Source organism: Tachysurus fulvidraco, chromosome 4, assembly GCF_022655615.1.
Source record: "Tachysurus fulvidraco isolate hzauxx_2018 chromosome 4, HZAU_PFXX_2.0, whole genome shotgun sequence".
NCBI lineage: Eukaryota > Metazoa > Chordata > Actinopteri > Siluriformes > Bagridae > Tachysurus > Tachysurus fulvidraco.
In genome coordinates, this window is record NC_062521.1 from 25,541,566 (window position 1) to 25,556,681 (window position 15,116).

Sequence of the window (15,116 nt, forward strand, 5' to 3'; positions counted from 1 at the left end):
TGACCCCAAACACACCTCCAGGCTGTGTAAGGGCTATTTGACCATGAAGGAGAGTGATGGGGTGCTGCGCCAGATGACCTGGCCTCCACAGTCACCGAACCTGAACCCAATCGAGATGGTTTGGGGTGAGCTGGACCGCAGAATGAAGGCAAAAGGGCCAACAAGTGCTAAGCATCTCTGGGAACTCCTTCAAGACCGTTGGAAGACCATTTCAGGTGACGACCTCTTGAAGCTCATCAAGAGAATGCCAAGAGTGTGCAAAGCAGTAAGCAAAGCAAAAGATGGCTACTTTGAAGAACCTAGAATATGACATATTTTTTCAGTTGTTTCACACTTTTTTGTTATGTACGTATATAATTCCACACGTGTTAATTCATAGTTTTGATGCCTTCAGTGTGAATCTACAATTTTCATAGTCATGAAAATAAAGAAAACTCTTTGAATGAGAAGGTGTGTCCAAACTTTTGGTCTGTACTGTATATCTACATTCATTTTTGCTCAGCTACAAAATCAGACATCAGACTACAGAGAATGGTTCAGACTGCTGAAAGGATTATTAATTTTCCCCTGCGTGAATGTCACTATGGTCATGTATGACTACTCTTGCTGTTCACATGACCTGGAACTGCTGTGGTTAAAGTGGGAAACGTTCGCTCAAATGTTCACTCGCTCAGTTGCTGTTGTCGCAGACCACACTTCACTACCTCATCAAACTGCCACTGTTACACAAGTATGTTTACATAGACCCTCGGTATGCACATTGTACTGTATAATATAGAGAATTCACACTGGTCTGTGCTATTTTGTGTATTTGTCCTGTAGTATTTTGTACTATCTGTCTGCACTGTCTTTCGTCTCAGATGATGCACTTTATTTGGTTACAACAACAACTTATATTATGTCCTTAGCTCTGTGTTGTTCGGTGTAGCAACATGGTCCTGAAGAAACATTGTTATATTTCACTGTCTACTTTACCAGCTATATATAGTTAAAATGACAATAAAAGCTTCTCGACTTGACTCGTTGCCTCCTGCATGAAATCTTTAAGATCTACAGAACCAAACACCAACACTGTACACCGTGTAACAGAAACCACCACCATCCTTACCACACATACAGCTAATACAATATCGTTTCAGAAGATCACAAAATCGGCAGATTTACAAAACCAAAGGAAATTTATTTGACAGACTTGTTCCAAAGGGTTTTTTTCCAGGGCAGATAGTCATGTATACAATACTGATAACTTTATTTGAGAGAAAAAAAAAAAATTCTGACAAGCAAATGGAATGTAGTATGTAACCAAACAAACATAAATACATTTAATTTTTAACAGCTCACAAATTAGAGATACAAAAGAGATGATAAAAAAAAAAAAAAAAGCACAGCCATAGTTTATTACGCAACTAAAAAGATAGATCTATTTTACAACACTACGTCTTTTTAAAAAGGACGAGCTACTGTGAGGCAAGATGATACAGTACGTATGTGGGACCCGTAACACAAATGCTCTACTGAAGCGCCTCATCCGTCAGTGGGGGTTCATCGAGAGTGATTTACAACTTCAGTTTCTTCTTACGACCGCGACCTTCTGGTGCTCCGTCCTGCTTACGTTTCTGTGCCTGAAACATCAAAACACGCATTGGAAACGTTTCATTCTTCTGTATAAGCGACATCCAATCCCATAAGTAGAGTGTAGATCAAAAACTCACTGAAGAATTACGAGGTCCACGTTTCTTCTTCTCCGCCTTCTCCCTCTCTTCCAGCTCCATGTTCTCACGCTCGATTAGAGTGATCAGTGTATTACATCTCCGCTGTAACTCCTGTAAAATCACAAACAGCTTCATTTAAAAAAAACACACAACACTGAGAATATAGTGTTTCTTTTAGTTTTGTTGGCACTGTTGAACGTGTACCGAACGTGGCGATCGTCCTTGTGACTCACCATAGCTGTGCGAGACTTGAGGAACCAGTCGAAGCGGAACTGAGGCGAGTTGCGAATACACTGGCGGAGCTCGTCGTAAACACTCTCCTTGTCGAAGCCCAGCTTGTGCAGCATGCAGATGAGGAATCGGTCCTCCTCTTCGGTGTAGTTCTTGCCCTTGTTGGTCCCGTAAGAAATCCTCAGCTGGTGGAATGGTGCCTTGTAACGTCCAATCTGACAAACAGACGGAATCTTTAATGAATAAAACTTTACATTGAAGGAATTATGGACATTAACACACGTCATTCACAGAAATCAGATTCCATATTCAAATGTAAATCCAGATAGTTGGACGGTTTGAAACTATTGAGAATTTTTGTTTGATCAAATAAAATAATTACAGCTATTAAAACATGACTTTCGGTTTTAGTTTATTGTAAAATATCCCATTTTATTGAATGTCTATGCAACTGTTTAGCCTAATTATAAACAAAGCGGAAAAAAAGCACTCGTACTAATCTCAGCTCCTAATTAAGCCAGATCATAATGCTCATGTTGTCAGGAACCAGTGAGAGTAAAACTACATTGAATTTTGTCTTCATGATCTACACCTATGTATTTCCTCATCCGCTGCATCGTGTATTGTAGATCCTGGTCGTCATTCACAGAGGATCCTAACTTTTCAGACACAGTGTAGAATTACACTGTAAATCTGTCTTGTGTTTGGTATTGTGCCATAGCCCTACCTTTGAGTCCAGTGCTTTCTTGATACTGATCCTCCTCTGAATCCTGGCTTCACCTCTCTCAATCTGAGCCATGATCTTCTCAATATCCTGCAGCTCATTGCAGCGCTCCCAAAACACAGCTACACACACACACACAAAATTCAATTCATCTCATCCAAGCAACAATGTAAATAATGGGTACTGTTTGAACGTGTGGAAGGCTCGGGTTATTCTACCGGAATATTCCATGACTTCTTCGGGTGTTTTGCCTTCCACTTCACGGGCGATGTTCTCAATATCGTCTCTTCCCCATTTCTCGTTAGCCTTTATGAACTGATTGAAATCTCGCTTGTTCCAGATGGTGAAGCCCTGGTGAATTATGAGCGGTATTAGAACTTGAACAAGTAAATTCTACAGTCGGTGATTTAAGCAAAACATGTACACACACTTTTTAATGTATGTACATCCAATGGCAATAAAAGCTTTTTGACTCGATGTAGCAATCCTTCACATGTAGCAAGTCTGCACAAATTTCTACAACGAATACTGAGAGAGACTTTTGGGGTTTTTATATTATAATTGTGTGTTCCCACAAACCTCTAGGGGAAAAAAAGAGACAAGATTTTTTTTTTTTAAATAAATAAAAATTGTAGCCGGTTTTAGAAACCAGGTCCGGAGGCTGGGGGTGGATAAGTACACCGTGTAATTCAGTAACATGTAGAGAACAGTAAACAGAGGCAAACATTTGCTGTTGGAGCTTATCTTCAGTCATGCACTCATCTCACTAGCATAAAACTGGTTTAACGACAAACCTGAGAGACCTGATGTGTGTTCAGTTTGTTCTAACGTAGCAGTTAAGATACATATCTGACTGTGTGCTTCTGTCTATATGAGCAAAACCATAAACCAAAAAAAAAACAAACAAACAAATGTGCACGGTAGTGATGATCTCTGAAAATATTACCTTTTTTTTTATTATTATTATTTCTTACTGCCTTCAGATTGACATTCAAAATAACCTACTGTCGTATGTGACTGATAATTATTCTGTTTTCCTATTTAAGCTTAGACAAATATTTATCAAGAGTAACTCCTCCTAGGGCTTTCGAGCCACATGAACCAAATTCGGATAGCTTGAAGACCCTGGTCTGAAGTTTGTCGCTATTACTTTTCTAAGCGATCCGAGTTCCGGTACTTCCAGTACCGGGTCTCAAAATGGCCTTTTTTCGCCATAGACTCCCATTATAAACTTTGGAGGTTTATAACTCGGCAAGCTTTCGAACTATCTACACCAAACTCGGCCGGCTCCTTTAGGGTGATACTCTGTACAAAGGTTTATATTGGTTGTCCCGAAGCCCCACCCCAAAATATGCAAAATCAAAAAACTTTTTACAACATGGACATGTGACATATCAAAACACTCAGAACAATGAGGGGAACTTCCTCAAGGGTATTCTGATAATGTAACGTGACGTCACGTGAAATAAAATAATTTGCACAACATGGGCATGTGACATATCAAAACACTCAGCCCAAGGAGGGAAATTGCATCACAGGTTTTCTGATGACGACACATGCTCGTCTCCACTTGCCTCCAAATGTTTTGGCGCTCCACTAGATTTCACTAGTTTTATGTCTACTTGCCCCCAAAAGTAACACTGACCCTTATGTGCACTTGACTCCAAAAAGCACTGGCCTTTGCGAATACTTGCCTCGTCAAAGCCAACATCAAAGTTTGTTGCGACTAAAACAATCTTGTTTAATCTCGTTATATGTATGTACCAAAAAAAAAAAAAAAAAAGGTTAAACATTGGTCTGGTAAGCCAAGTAAGTGCAGGAGGTTACCTGCGACAAGAGGTTCTCCTTTTCCTCCAGCTCTTCTTCATTTAAAGGCTCTGCTTCGTCGATCTTCGCCTGCTCTTCCTTCTGCACCTGAGCAGCATTGGGGAGTTCAGGATTTCTTGGCACCTGGTAGAGAGTTAAAAAACCCGGGCTTTCTAAACGACGGCTAGCTCTCTAGAGTAAAAGCGTTTGTAATCTTGCTATAGAGCAATTACAGAATTATAGAACAGCCTAACAAATAGTGGTGAGAAAGAAAGAAGAAAAAAAAAGGATAAACACGCACCTTGTAACCAATAGTTTTCCTGTAGTACAAGATCTCCTTCTCGAGCAGCTCAAAAAGCCGAGGAGGGAAGAACTGGAAGTCTTGAACGTTGGGCTGTTTTGGAGGCCGAGGAGCCTGAAAGAGAACGTAGAGACATGTTCACCGGGTACAGGCTTTAATTATATAATTTAACTTTAATTTTAATGCATCACTGAGGTTCATCAAGCAAAGCTGGAACAGCTGGAATATACCTTTGGTGCTTTGGGCTCACTAACACGCAAGGCCTCTCTGAAGTAGGCATCGACGGCGTAGTTCGCTTTGCGTTCTCTTTTCGGTGGTTCTATCCAGTTATTGATGACCTACAAAACGAAATACAGCAACTATTATAAACTATTACAAGAAACTAATTGAAATGTTTAAATGATTCATAGAATTCATCACTACAGGAGGTAAATTTAATCTACAGTTACCTTTTTCTTCTCTCTGTAATCTTCACCTTCGAAGTTGTACACGCTGTTTTCTGTGTCCATGGTGAAGTTCCTCAGATTGCCTTCACCAAGTGTGGACATCTTCTCCTTCATCTCCATGGTCTTAAAGATTAAAGAAGACAAACCCAATTCTATGATATCCAATATATGCCCGTTTTTCATCAAGCAACACACACTACACCCAAGACATCGAGTGCAACATATTGAGTTTGTGTGTGTGGGGGCCTTTTTACACCTGGTCACTTCATGTGTTGTCTCTGATCCGATAGCTATCTGATTTGTTAGAACTGTTCCGTTTACATTAGGCCACACAAATGCATCTTGGCGAATCGGATGTCGATCCGATCTTTCTACTCCCGCCCAAAATGCAAATATACTTGACCTCATTTCTGGGGTAATTGAAATGGAACACGCTTTGGTTTATGCGGTTTTCAGAATGCAATCAAAAAGAAGACGAAAAAACGTGTTCATGCTACAAAAAACAGCATTTACTGTTTGCTGCGTTTTTGCTGGCGGCAGCAGCGCATTTTAAGACCCGACGAGACGCCTGGGTTAAAGATCACCTGCAAGTGACGTACTTCCGTTTGGGAGGAGTATAGCGCTGATGTATGTGGCTTGAACAACCACATTCATTTACACCTGTCCAGTTACATCTGAAATGCGTCCCAGACCACCTCCTGAAGGGGTTTGAACCATCAGATTTATATCCGTCTCGAAAACGTTTCTGAGGGCATTTAGACCTGGTGTTTTTACCATCGGATAGCTATCTGATCACAGAAAACGCATGAAGTGACAAGGTGTAAAAATCCCCTGTGTGTCCTGTACCTTCTTTTCGCCTCTCTCAAGGATGACATCAATATCTTCGTCAGTAATTTCACTCTCCTTAGAAGCAAAGACGTGAGTAGCGCCGTGCCGAATGATGGACAACATCTCGTCTTTGCCCAGCTTGTTCATGCTAGGATCAACTAATCTACCTGGAAGTTGGAGAACAGCAAACAAAAACAAAAAAAAGGTGTAAAGAAAGCTCTTACTTTATTTAAGCATGACCTGAAAGCACTGTTTGCCCTGTAAGGTCTTCACCTTGTTGGATAACAATGGAGTCTAGGCGTAGTTTCATTTCGGCACGTTCTACGATCCTCTCCTCGACGGTGTTCTCTGTGATGAAGCGGAACACGCGTACTTGCTTCTTCTGACCGATTCTGTGAGCGCGGTCCTGTATGCACGAGGAAAAAAATAAAAGAGCTTTAACTACACACTTTTCATCGGTTTAAATAAACTTGAAGTTCAAAGTTGCTCCTTCATTAGCAGTAAGGAAACATTATTAATGATGTACACGGACCATGGCCTGCAGGTCCACTTGAGGATTCCAGTCAGAGTCATAAATAATGACCACGTCAGCTGTAGCCAGGTTAATCCCCAGCCCACCAGCCCTAGTGCTCAGCATAAAGAGAAACTTGGGGCTGTTGGGCTCATTAAAAACATTGATGGAGATCTGAGGAGATTAAGGGAAAACAACAGGACACAAAATCATTCGTTAGAAAGTTAACTCTACATCGTTTCCTCTGTAATTTAATTTTCAGGAGAGAGTCGTTTAAATGGCTAAGCAGCCAGGAGTTAATTAAACTGAACTGTTTTGACTTTTCGCAACAGTATTAACGTCGCTGGCTTGTATAGAAACTCTAATGAAATCGTTGTCGAAACGGGGTTTCCAAAAGCTAACAGTAAAGTTGGGCGTACCTGTCTCTCCTCGTGAGGTGTTTGTCCGTCCAGGCGGCAGTAACCGTAGTTACGCCACATACAGTAGTCTTCCAGAATGTCCAGCATCCTGGTCATCTGGCTGAAGATCAGCACACGAGAACCTTTAGTCAGGGAGAGATTAGATTAGATTACACCCAAACTCACATCAAACTCATTGTCAAGTGGGCTGGATTAAAAGGATCTGTATCTGACGTAGAACCGTTTATTTTGTTGCGTGCATCAGAAGCGTTCGTTCTGGATTTTAATACAGGGGAAATTCTCAACTCTATTATTTTCAAATTACGGCTTCCGAACACACCGGCCGTTCTACTTTGTAGCCTACAAGACAGAGCCGATCGTGGCCACCGTACCCCGTGCATTCCATCTTACCTTGTTCCTTCAGCTTGGGCAGCAGTTTATCAAGGACGGCCATCTTGCCGCTGTTGACGACAAGATGAAGGTCGGTGGTGTACGGTGGGCCGGGCTCAGCGCCGTCGAACAAGTACGGGTGATTACAGCACTTCCTGAGCTGCATCAGTACGTTAAGTAGACGCATCTTATCCATCTTCCCTGCCGAGTTCAGGATATCAATGTCCTTCATCAGGATTTTAGTATACCTGTCAGTAAAGATAAGGCACCCCCATGTAAGCAATTTTGGCTTCCTGATGTCTGGACATTTCTGTAAATGATGTTTCCGTACCATTCTCTCTGCATCTTGCTGAGTCCGACATACATCTTAACTTCTTTTTTAGGAAGCAGAGATTTCTCCACATCAGCCTTGATACGTCTCAGCAGAAAAGGCCTTAATACCTACATTAACGTTAAAAGGTTAAAAAGTATTCTATTAAAAATAAATCTACCTGCTTGCTCACTCATAAATCTGGGTTGGTTGAGAAAGGGGGAAAAAAAACTCACGGTGTGTAAACGCTCAACTAGTTCAGTGTCTCCGAGACAGTTGTTTGTGTCAAACCAGGCATCAAAGTCCTAGAATGGAAACAGAAAGAAAACTTAAAACAGCAATATTTACTGAAGGAGTCTTTATGGAAGAAGAACGGCAATGTTGCCGTTCCAGCGACAAGGGAAGCGGTAGCTCAAACGGTTAAGGGTTGTTGATCGGCAGATTGAAGCCTTGGCTTCGGCCCTTGAACAAGGCCCTTAACACTCTCTGCTCCGGGGTCATGTACCATGGACCCTAAACTCTGCCCCAAACCTTCTATGCCGAAGGAAGTCATTTATTTCACTGTACCGTACTATATATGTTAAGAATAAATAAAGTCGTCTTCTGTGTCAGCGCTGTGTAACACTCGGTAAGGCTTTATGACTGGGACGTTTAACACTTTTAGAGTTTTCTTTTTCTATTTTTTATTGAGTTCTTGGCAACATGACAAGGTGTATTTGTGTCTTCAAGAGTGAGAAAAAAGAGAGACTGGCAAGGGAAAGGCTGCTCATAATCAATAAACAGGAATTAACTTTGACATGTCATTGATTAAAAAAAATATATATAGAAACTGCAATATGCCTACAAACCGCTTTGGTATAAATCCCACTACAGGGTGGAAAAGGCATGCCAGTTTGAGTCATGCCACATTACACCGTGCTGTCAGGAATCATTTACATATATCATTGAAGAAAGAAAAAAAATTGCAATAAATGACCACCTGAGCACTGTAGCATAAAATTTAAGACAACTTATGGGCTAGTGACTTAGAAATTAAAGTCAGGGTTGAAGCCCAAGCACCTCCAGGTTCCCACTGTTGGGCCTTGAACCTAGGGCTGGGCGATAAAACGATAACGATATGTATCTCGACAGACACGTGATCGATATCAATATAAAATGTGTTCGATAAAACATTCGATATTTTTTCATGGAGTGTTCCATGGATGATCAGATGAAGGTTAAGTTTAAAGTAAAAATGTTTAAATGTGATATATTTTTCTCCTGGTCTGTATTTTAAATGGGTCATAAAAAATATCAATAATTATCGATACCGACCGATATGAAACACTGATATCGTGATCCAGTTTTCGGCCATATCGCACCAGCCCTACTTGAACCCCACTGCACCAGGTTGATAGACGAAGAAAAGAATGTCAGATACCAGCTTCGTCGTCGTGTTTTTGGAGGTCTGAGTGAATGTCCGTTAGATTCGCTTTGTGATGCCTGAATATACGGATGCATGTCAGTGCCACATCTTTCTAACGATTACGGAGGAAGAAATCACTGGTGAAAACTACCTGGTGTTCTTATTGTGTGAAAGCTTAAGGTGTTGCGGCTAGTGAGGAAGCTACCTCGGAGGAGTTGAAGACGTCAGGAAGAAGGAAGTTCAGCAGAGCCCACAGCTCGTGAAGGTTGTTCTGAAGCGGGGTTCCTGTGAGCAGCAACCGGTTGGTGGTTTTGAACTCGCGCACAATTTCTGACAACTGATAGATAGATAGATAGATAGATAGATAGATAGATAGATAGATAGATAGATAGATAGATAGATAGACAGATAGATAGACAGATAGATAGACAGATAGATAGACAGATAGATAGACAGATAGATAGAGATAATGAACTTGTATTCATAACTGACTGTACATATGACTCATTAAAGTAGATCAGACTATTCGGTACATTAACAGTTTTCTACATACTGACAAACAAATTATAAATAGTTGATGCAGACCTTTGATTTTTCGTTCTTGATGCGATGGGCCTCGTCGATCACCAGGTATCTCCAGTTAAACTTCTTAAAGACGGCTCTCTCGATGATGAGCATTTCATAGGAAGTCACGCACACGTCCCATTCTCCCGGCAACAGCGTGTCGCGGATGAAAGCCGTCTGTAAGCAGAAAGGCGCGATCACAACCGACACGACTGAGTCAAAGCAACCGGTGTTTCATGTACAAACGTATTTCGTATGCAGGGAATCATTTGCGATTTGTTGCTCACCCTCTCTTCCCTATCACCTATGAGGCAGACAGCTCGGAGCGAGGGAACCCAGCGCTTAAACTCGTTCATCCAGTTATACAGCGTGGACTTGGGAACCAGAACCATGTGAGGCCCGGGGATGTTCCTGTAGTGTTTCATGTAGCCCAAGAGAGAAATAGTCTGTAAAGTCTTCCCCAGACCCTGAGGGGGGAAAAAAAAAAACACGAGAGACGAGAGGTTTAACTTTTCATGCTCCCAAATATTTTTACTCAAAGGAAAGATTTCAGCCCCTTTCGCACAGAGGGTTTGAAAGTAAGGTGAAGGACGTCGTACCATTTCATCGGCCAGGATGCCGTTGATTCCGTTCTCGTACAGCGAAATCAGCCAGTTCAGTCCACGGACCTGATAATCTCGGAGTTTTCCTGATTTCACATCTGCATTAAATAAAAAAATAAGAGGATATAAAAGTTATTAGACATTATAAAGTACACTCTAAAGGAACCCTAAGACCCTACGTAGGAGTGTCACATGTACATAATATTTAATTAGAAAGTACAAAGTCATGAATAAAGAATAATTGATGAAGGAATAAAATGCTTGGCTGCCTGTTATACAATAACGCTGTAAAACTATTAACAGTGGAGGAGAATTATTGCTTCCGCACCGGACGAGATTGTTTTAAAACATTGTAACACCCCAAAATGTTTTAGTCCTCTTATACCAGAGTGATTACATTGTTCTTCTCATTGTTCAAGTCTTATAAAAGAATATAATACTGTCTATCCATTTAATATTGTGCAAGGCCTATGATAAAATTAGCTCCTGTTATCACTAACATTATAGCAGCTACAAACATCATTCCCTTGCCTTCCTCTTTTTTTTTTTTTTAAGTTAACCAATCAGAAACTGAGCTTGAGTATGCAGTGTGAGCCAGATATTGAGTGGCATGAGTGTGTGATGGTTTTAACTTACAGGATGGAGAGTTGTCGAATCGTGTGCACACGTTGGCAGCTTTATTGCTCTCGCTGAGCAGCTCCTCGTCCTCCTCCTGCTCAGTGCGGCGGTGACGGTTACTGTGGAAAAACAGTGTCGGTCGGTATGAGCAAACCCGAGATGCAGCACGTGACAAATGTTACGGTCTACAGTTGCTAATTCAAATGTCAGAAGCAAAAAGATGCTTCAATACATCAGGTATATAGGATCATCAAACCAACTGATGGAAAGGGAAATCCTCCAAAACCTGTTGTAGTTTGGACAGAATACAACAAGGTGCTGTTGTATATAGAGGTGTTGATTTTGCAGCATTGGTGTTTTACAACCGTAAAGCTATTTTGATAGCTAGCAAAACTGACAAAAAATACAAACAAGTGCTGAACTTTTAAACAAGTAACAAAAGAATTGTCGAGTGCTTAAAATAACCACACATTGCACTTTTAACTAATTCTTAATTTAACATTTAATGAGATCCAGTTATCACAGGAAATTCCAGGGAAGGTGTTTATTCCCTAGACTAACTTCTCGAAGAGAAAAAATAAGAGAAGAGTTGAGGATGAAGTACTTACTCCCCGGCAGACAACAGGTTCTGTTTCTCGTCCTTTTTGATGCGAGGACGGCCAGGCTTCATCTTCAGCGGAGAGGTAGGGGTCTTCTGAGCAGCAGGCTGAATAAAGTGAGCAAACACCTCCGTCTGCTTCAGCAGGTACTCAAATCTGTTGGTCCGGTCTGTTTTCTAGTGTGAAAAACATTGAGAGGCTTTAGAGCAGGAAGGTTTCCCTCCATCACAAATACCGTCCGTAATGTAAGCCAAAAGCGATCAATTACCACTTTCTCTTCATAACACGCTGGCTGCTCCACCTTCACCTGTTCAGCCGGAGGAGAAGAAGACTGCTCGGCGCTGTCCTGCACTGCTTCTTCAGAACCTGAAGCACCATCCTTAAAGACAGATATAGAGAGGTTATTCAGAGTGTACAACAGAAATAAGTGCAGTCTGTTACTTGTCTGTACATTAAAAACAGCACAAGCTACACTGTACAGGTAATATGCCAAATAATGCTGTGCAAACAATATGGTGCTGTAATTAGTGATCAGCAACTATTCAGAAAGCTGTTAGCATAACGGACACCAGAGATTTACTTCACACAAACGAAAGATTTACTTCACACAGCGAAAATGATTTTCAGTCATTTCAAATGTGTTCTTAATTGTTCTTAACATGCTCTAGTCATATGATAGTCTTGTGGGGCTACTAATACAAACCTGGCTCTTGATAGTTTCAGGTGTATTAATCAGCTTGAAGGACAAAGAATACCATGAAAAAACTGCATTTTTTGTGACATGTGAGCTGTGCATGTGGGGTGTTTGTAACAACATAGCCAGCGATCAGGAATAAATGATGTATTTACTAGATAGATAGATCTTCATAGGGTGTGTCCCAAACTGCATAACCATGCACTATTCTATTCCATTTTCTTTACTGAACAGCTCGTTCCAGCTCTGCTACAGTCTTTGCTGTTAGAACAACCTCCACTCCTCTGGCTTACCACTAGAATTTGGAGCATGAGAAAATGTATAACACATCTAGGTGAGAACCAGAGGAACACATACTTTTATTCATATTGTGTATTTTATTCATATTGTGTATTGTGTTGCACAAATCCAATATTGGGAAAAGTCGATGACAAATAAGTTTGGCCTGTTAATAATTTGCCTAGGATGATTACCTGACAGTTGCATTTGTTTCAAAATACTGATGAAATGCATGTCTGTTGATTTCAGTCTATAAAACGCCTAATCCCCCCCCCTGAATTTCTCATTCCCTTTGTTTCTATTTTTCCACACAAAACACAATCTCAGTACATTTGTATGTTATTACTAAAAACAATAAATAAACTCATACTACAGAACTGTTTAATTAATAAGTTGTATATATTATGTATATACACACACAAATCATCATATAAATTATATGATGTTATAGTATTTGTGGAAGTCGTGGCCTAATGGTTAGAGAGTCTGACTCCTAACCCTAAGGTCGTGGGTTCAAGTCTCGGGCCGGCCACGACTGAGGTGCCCTTGAGCAAGGCACCGAACCCCACAACTGCTCCCCGGGCACCGCAGCATAAATGACTGCCCACTGCTCCAGGTGTGTGTTCACGGTGTGTGTGTGTGTGTGTGTGTGTGTGTTCACTGCTGTGTGTGTGTGTGCACTTTGGATGGGTTAAATGCAGAGAACGAATTCTGAGTATGGGTCACTATACTTAGCCGTATGTCACGTCACTTTCACTTTCATTTTATATAGAAGTCTTTTCATTTTTTCTAATGTGTAATTTCTCTGTTTATCTTGGTTGGGGTTTTTACAGCACAAAAATCTTCTAACTCCATTGTTTCTGTTGTACATGTGAGATATGACCAAAATATTACATCACAATTAATAAGAAGAATGGACAAGAAATGTAATTAATAAGATATTTTAATTTAAATTAATCATTAATTTAATAAATAATTGGCCCATCACAAACAGACAAAATTAAAATAATAATAATAATAACAATAATAATAATAATAAATACGCATGTGTACCATTAGATAACAATTAATTATTTATTTTCTTCCTTTAAATTCCGCCATCACCATGGACAATTCAACTGATCGAATTTCCATGACTACACAAACCGGAAATAGTATTATTTGTTTCCTGTTTTGTGTTTTATTTTTTTTATTTATTTTCCAATGAATAAAAAACACCTTCAAACGAAACAACTTGAGCCAGAAAACAAGTTAAACCGTCAACCTCTAACCTGAGGAACATAAATAAACCGGTATATGAATTAAACAGATAACAAAAGTCCCTGCGTCATTGCGGTGTGTCATTAGCGAAACGGCTAAGCTAAGGAACAATACAGGCGAGCTAACATGCTAACGCGCTAGCTGATTCATTTAGAGAAAAGTTCGTACATACGGTTGGGGTTCACAGAAGAATACGGGCAGCTATTTCTCAGTTATAAGCACGTTAATGTGAGTGAGATTCCGGTTTGTTGTGTTTATTTCACCTGTGTTGTTCCGGGCTGCTCAACTTCACCTTCTTCTTCTTCTTCTTCCCGCTGTTTGTTGACGCTTCCCTCCGTCTCAGACATCCTTTATTATTTACTTTCTTTCTCGTTTGTGTACAAAACAAACTCGTACACGGGTTTATATCCCCCAGTTATTCGGGTGATTTTTTTTAAGCTATCCTTAAAATAGACAACGATGAGAACAACAAAGCCACGCGCTTCGTCTGTCGCTTCCCACCGGCTTTTTCGCAGCCTCCGTTTCCCGCAAAAGTGGGGCTCGTTCCAAATATCGCGAGACTTCCGTCATAGATCTTACCATAGATATCTATGAGACTATACGTCCGCCTTGCAAATCTCACGAGATTTCGTTAAATCGAATCATTTGGATCAGTTCACCACAGAATTGAATCAGAGTCAAATCTCTCACTCTTTTTTTTTTTTTATTCTGATATGTTGATGTTTATCCAGTCATATTTTATAAGTGACTTTTCTTTCTGTTTTAAAGACGTTTTCTTTGGATTGTTCTAAAGAGAATATAGGGAAATATTACATAATTAATGTGTGTTTCATACTGGCTAAATTTCACATACATAAACAAAAATTTACTCTCTCGAAATCTTTTCTCTATTCAGAGATGATCCTGACAAGTATATTGAAATTTTCCAATGCTCTATTAATCCCAAAGCTGTTTGTTTCTCTTTATTCATCCTTTTTTCCTCTTAAGGTTTACGTAACCTATATTGCATTGTTGTTGTATTATTACCCTGGCAGTTTATTTGTATTTATGTATTTTTTTCTTTTTTGTGTTTCATATGTGTACTGATATAATGCTTTGATATTTTGTACTGTTTAATAATTAATAAACATTAAAAAACTAACAAATTAATTAAACTAATTAATAAAAAATAAAAAATATTTTTTTAAATCTTTCTTTTTTTTTAGTTTAATATGTTGATGTTTATCCAGTCATATTTTATAAGTGACTTTTTTCTTTCTGTTTTAAAAATGTTTTCTTTGGATTGTTTGACTATTCTAAAGAGAATATAGGGAAATATTACATAATTCATTTTTGTTTCCTACTGGCTAAATAATTGCACAAATTTATTGGCTCTTTTCAGAGATGCTCTGAAGTTTTGTACTGTTTAATAATAAATAAATAAACAAACAAATAAACA

The 15,116-nt window shown here is 39.8% G+C and overlaps 1 protein-coding gene across 2 annotated transcripts; it reads right to left on the reverse strand.

Moving 5' to 3' along the window:
* Window positions 1-1,159: 1,159 nt before the first annotated feature.
* On the reverse strand, window positions 1,160-14,225 carry smarca5 (SWI/SNF related, matrix associated, actin dependent regulator of chromatin, subfamily a, member 5). 2 transcript variants are annotated; one of them, XM_027146050.2, is made up of 24 exons: window positions 13,942-14,225; window positions 11,714-11,824; window positions 11,455-11,621; window positions 10,865-10,965; window positions 10,226-10,326; window positions 9,914-10,093; window positions 9,648-9,803; window positions 9,268-9,399; window positions 7,894-7,962; window positions 7,679-7,788; window positions 7,369-7,595; window positions 6,979-7,100; window positions 6,581-6,733; window positions 6,322-6,454; window positions 6,067-6,215; window positions 5,224-5,343; window positions 5,005-5,112; window positions 4,775-4,888; window positions 4,495-4,617; window positions 2,886-3,018; window positions 2,671-2,789; window positions 1,946-2,158; window positions 1,713-1,823; window positions 1,160-1,622 (listed from the first exon to the last, which is right to left on the reverse strand). In XM_027146050.2, the coding sequence occupies exons 1-24, from the start codon at window positions 14,023-14,025 to the stop codon at window positions 1,557-1,559; spliced, it is 3,102 nt and encodes a 1,033-aa protein (XP_027001851.1). In that variant the 5' UTR covers window positions 14,026-14,225; the 3' UTR covers window positions 1,160-1,556. The 2 variants fall into 2 exon arrangements, with proteins under 2 accessions (XP_027001851.1, XP_027001850.1); XM_027146049.2 differs by having other exon boundaries at window positions 6,067-6,230.
* Window positions 14,226-15,116: the final 891 nt, after the last annotated feature.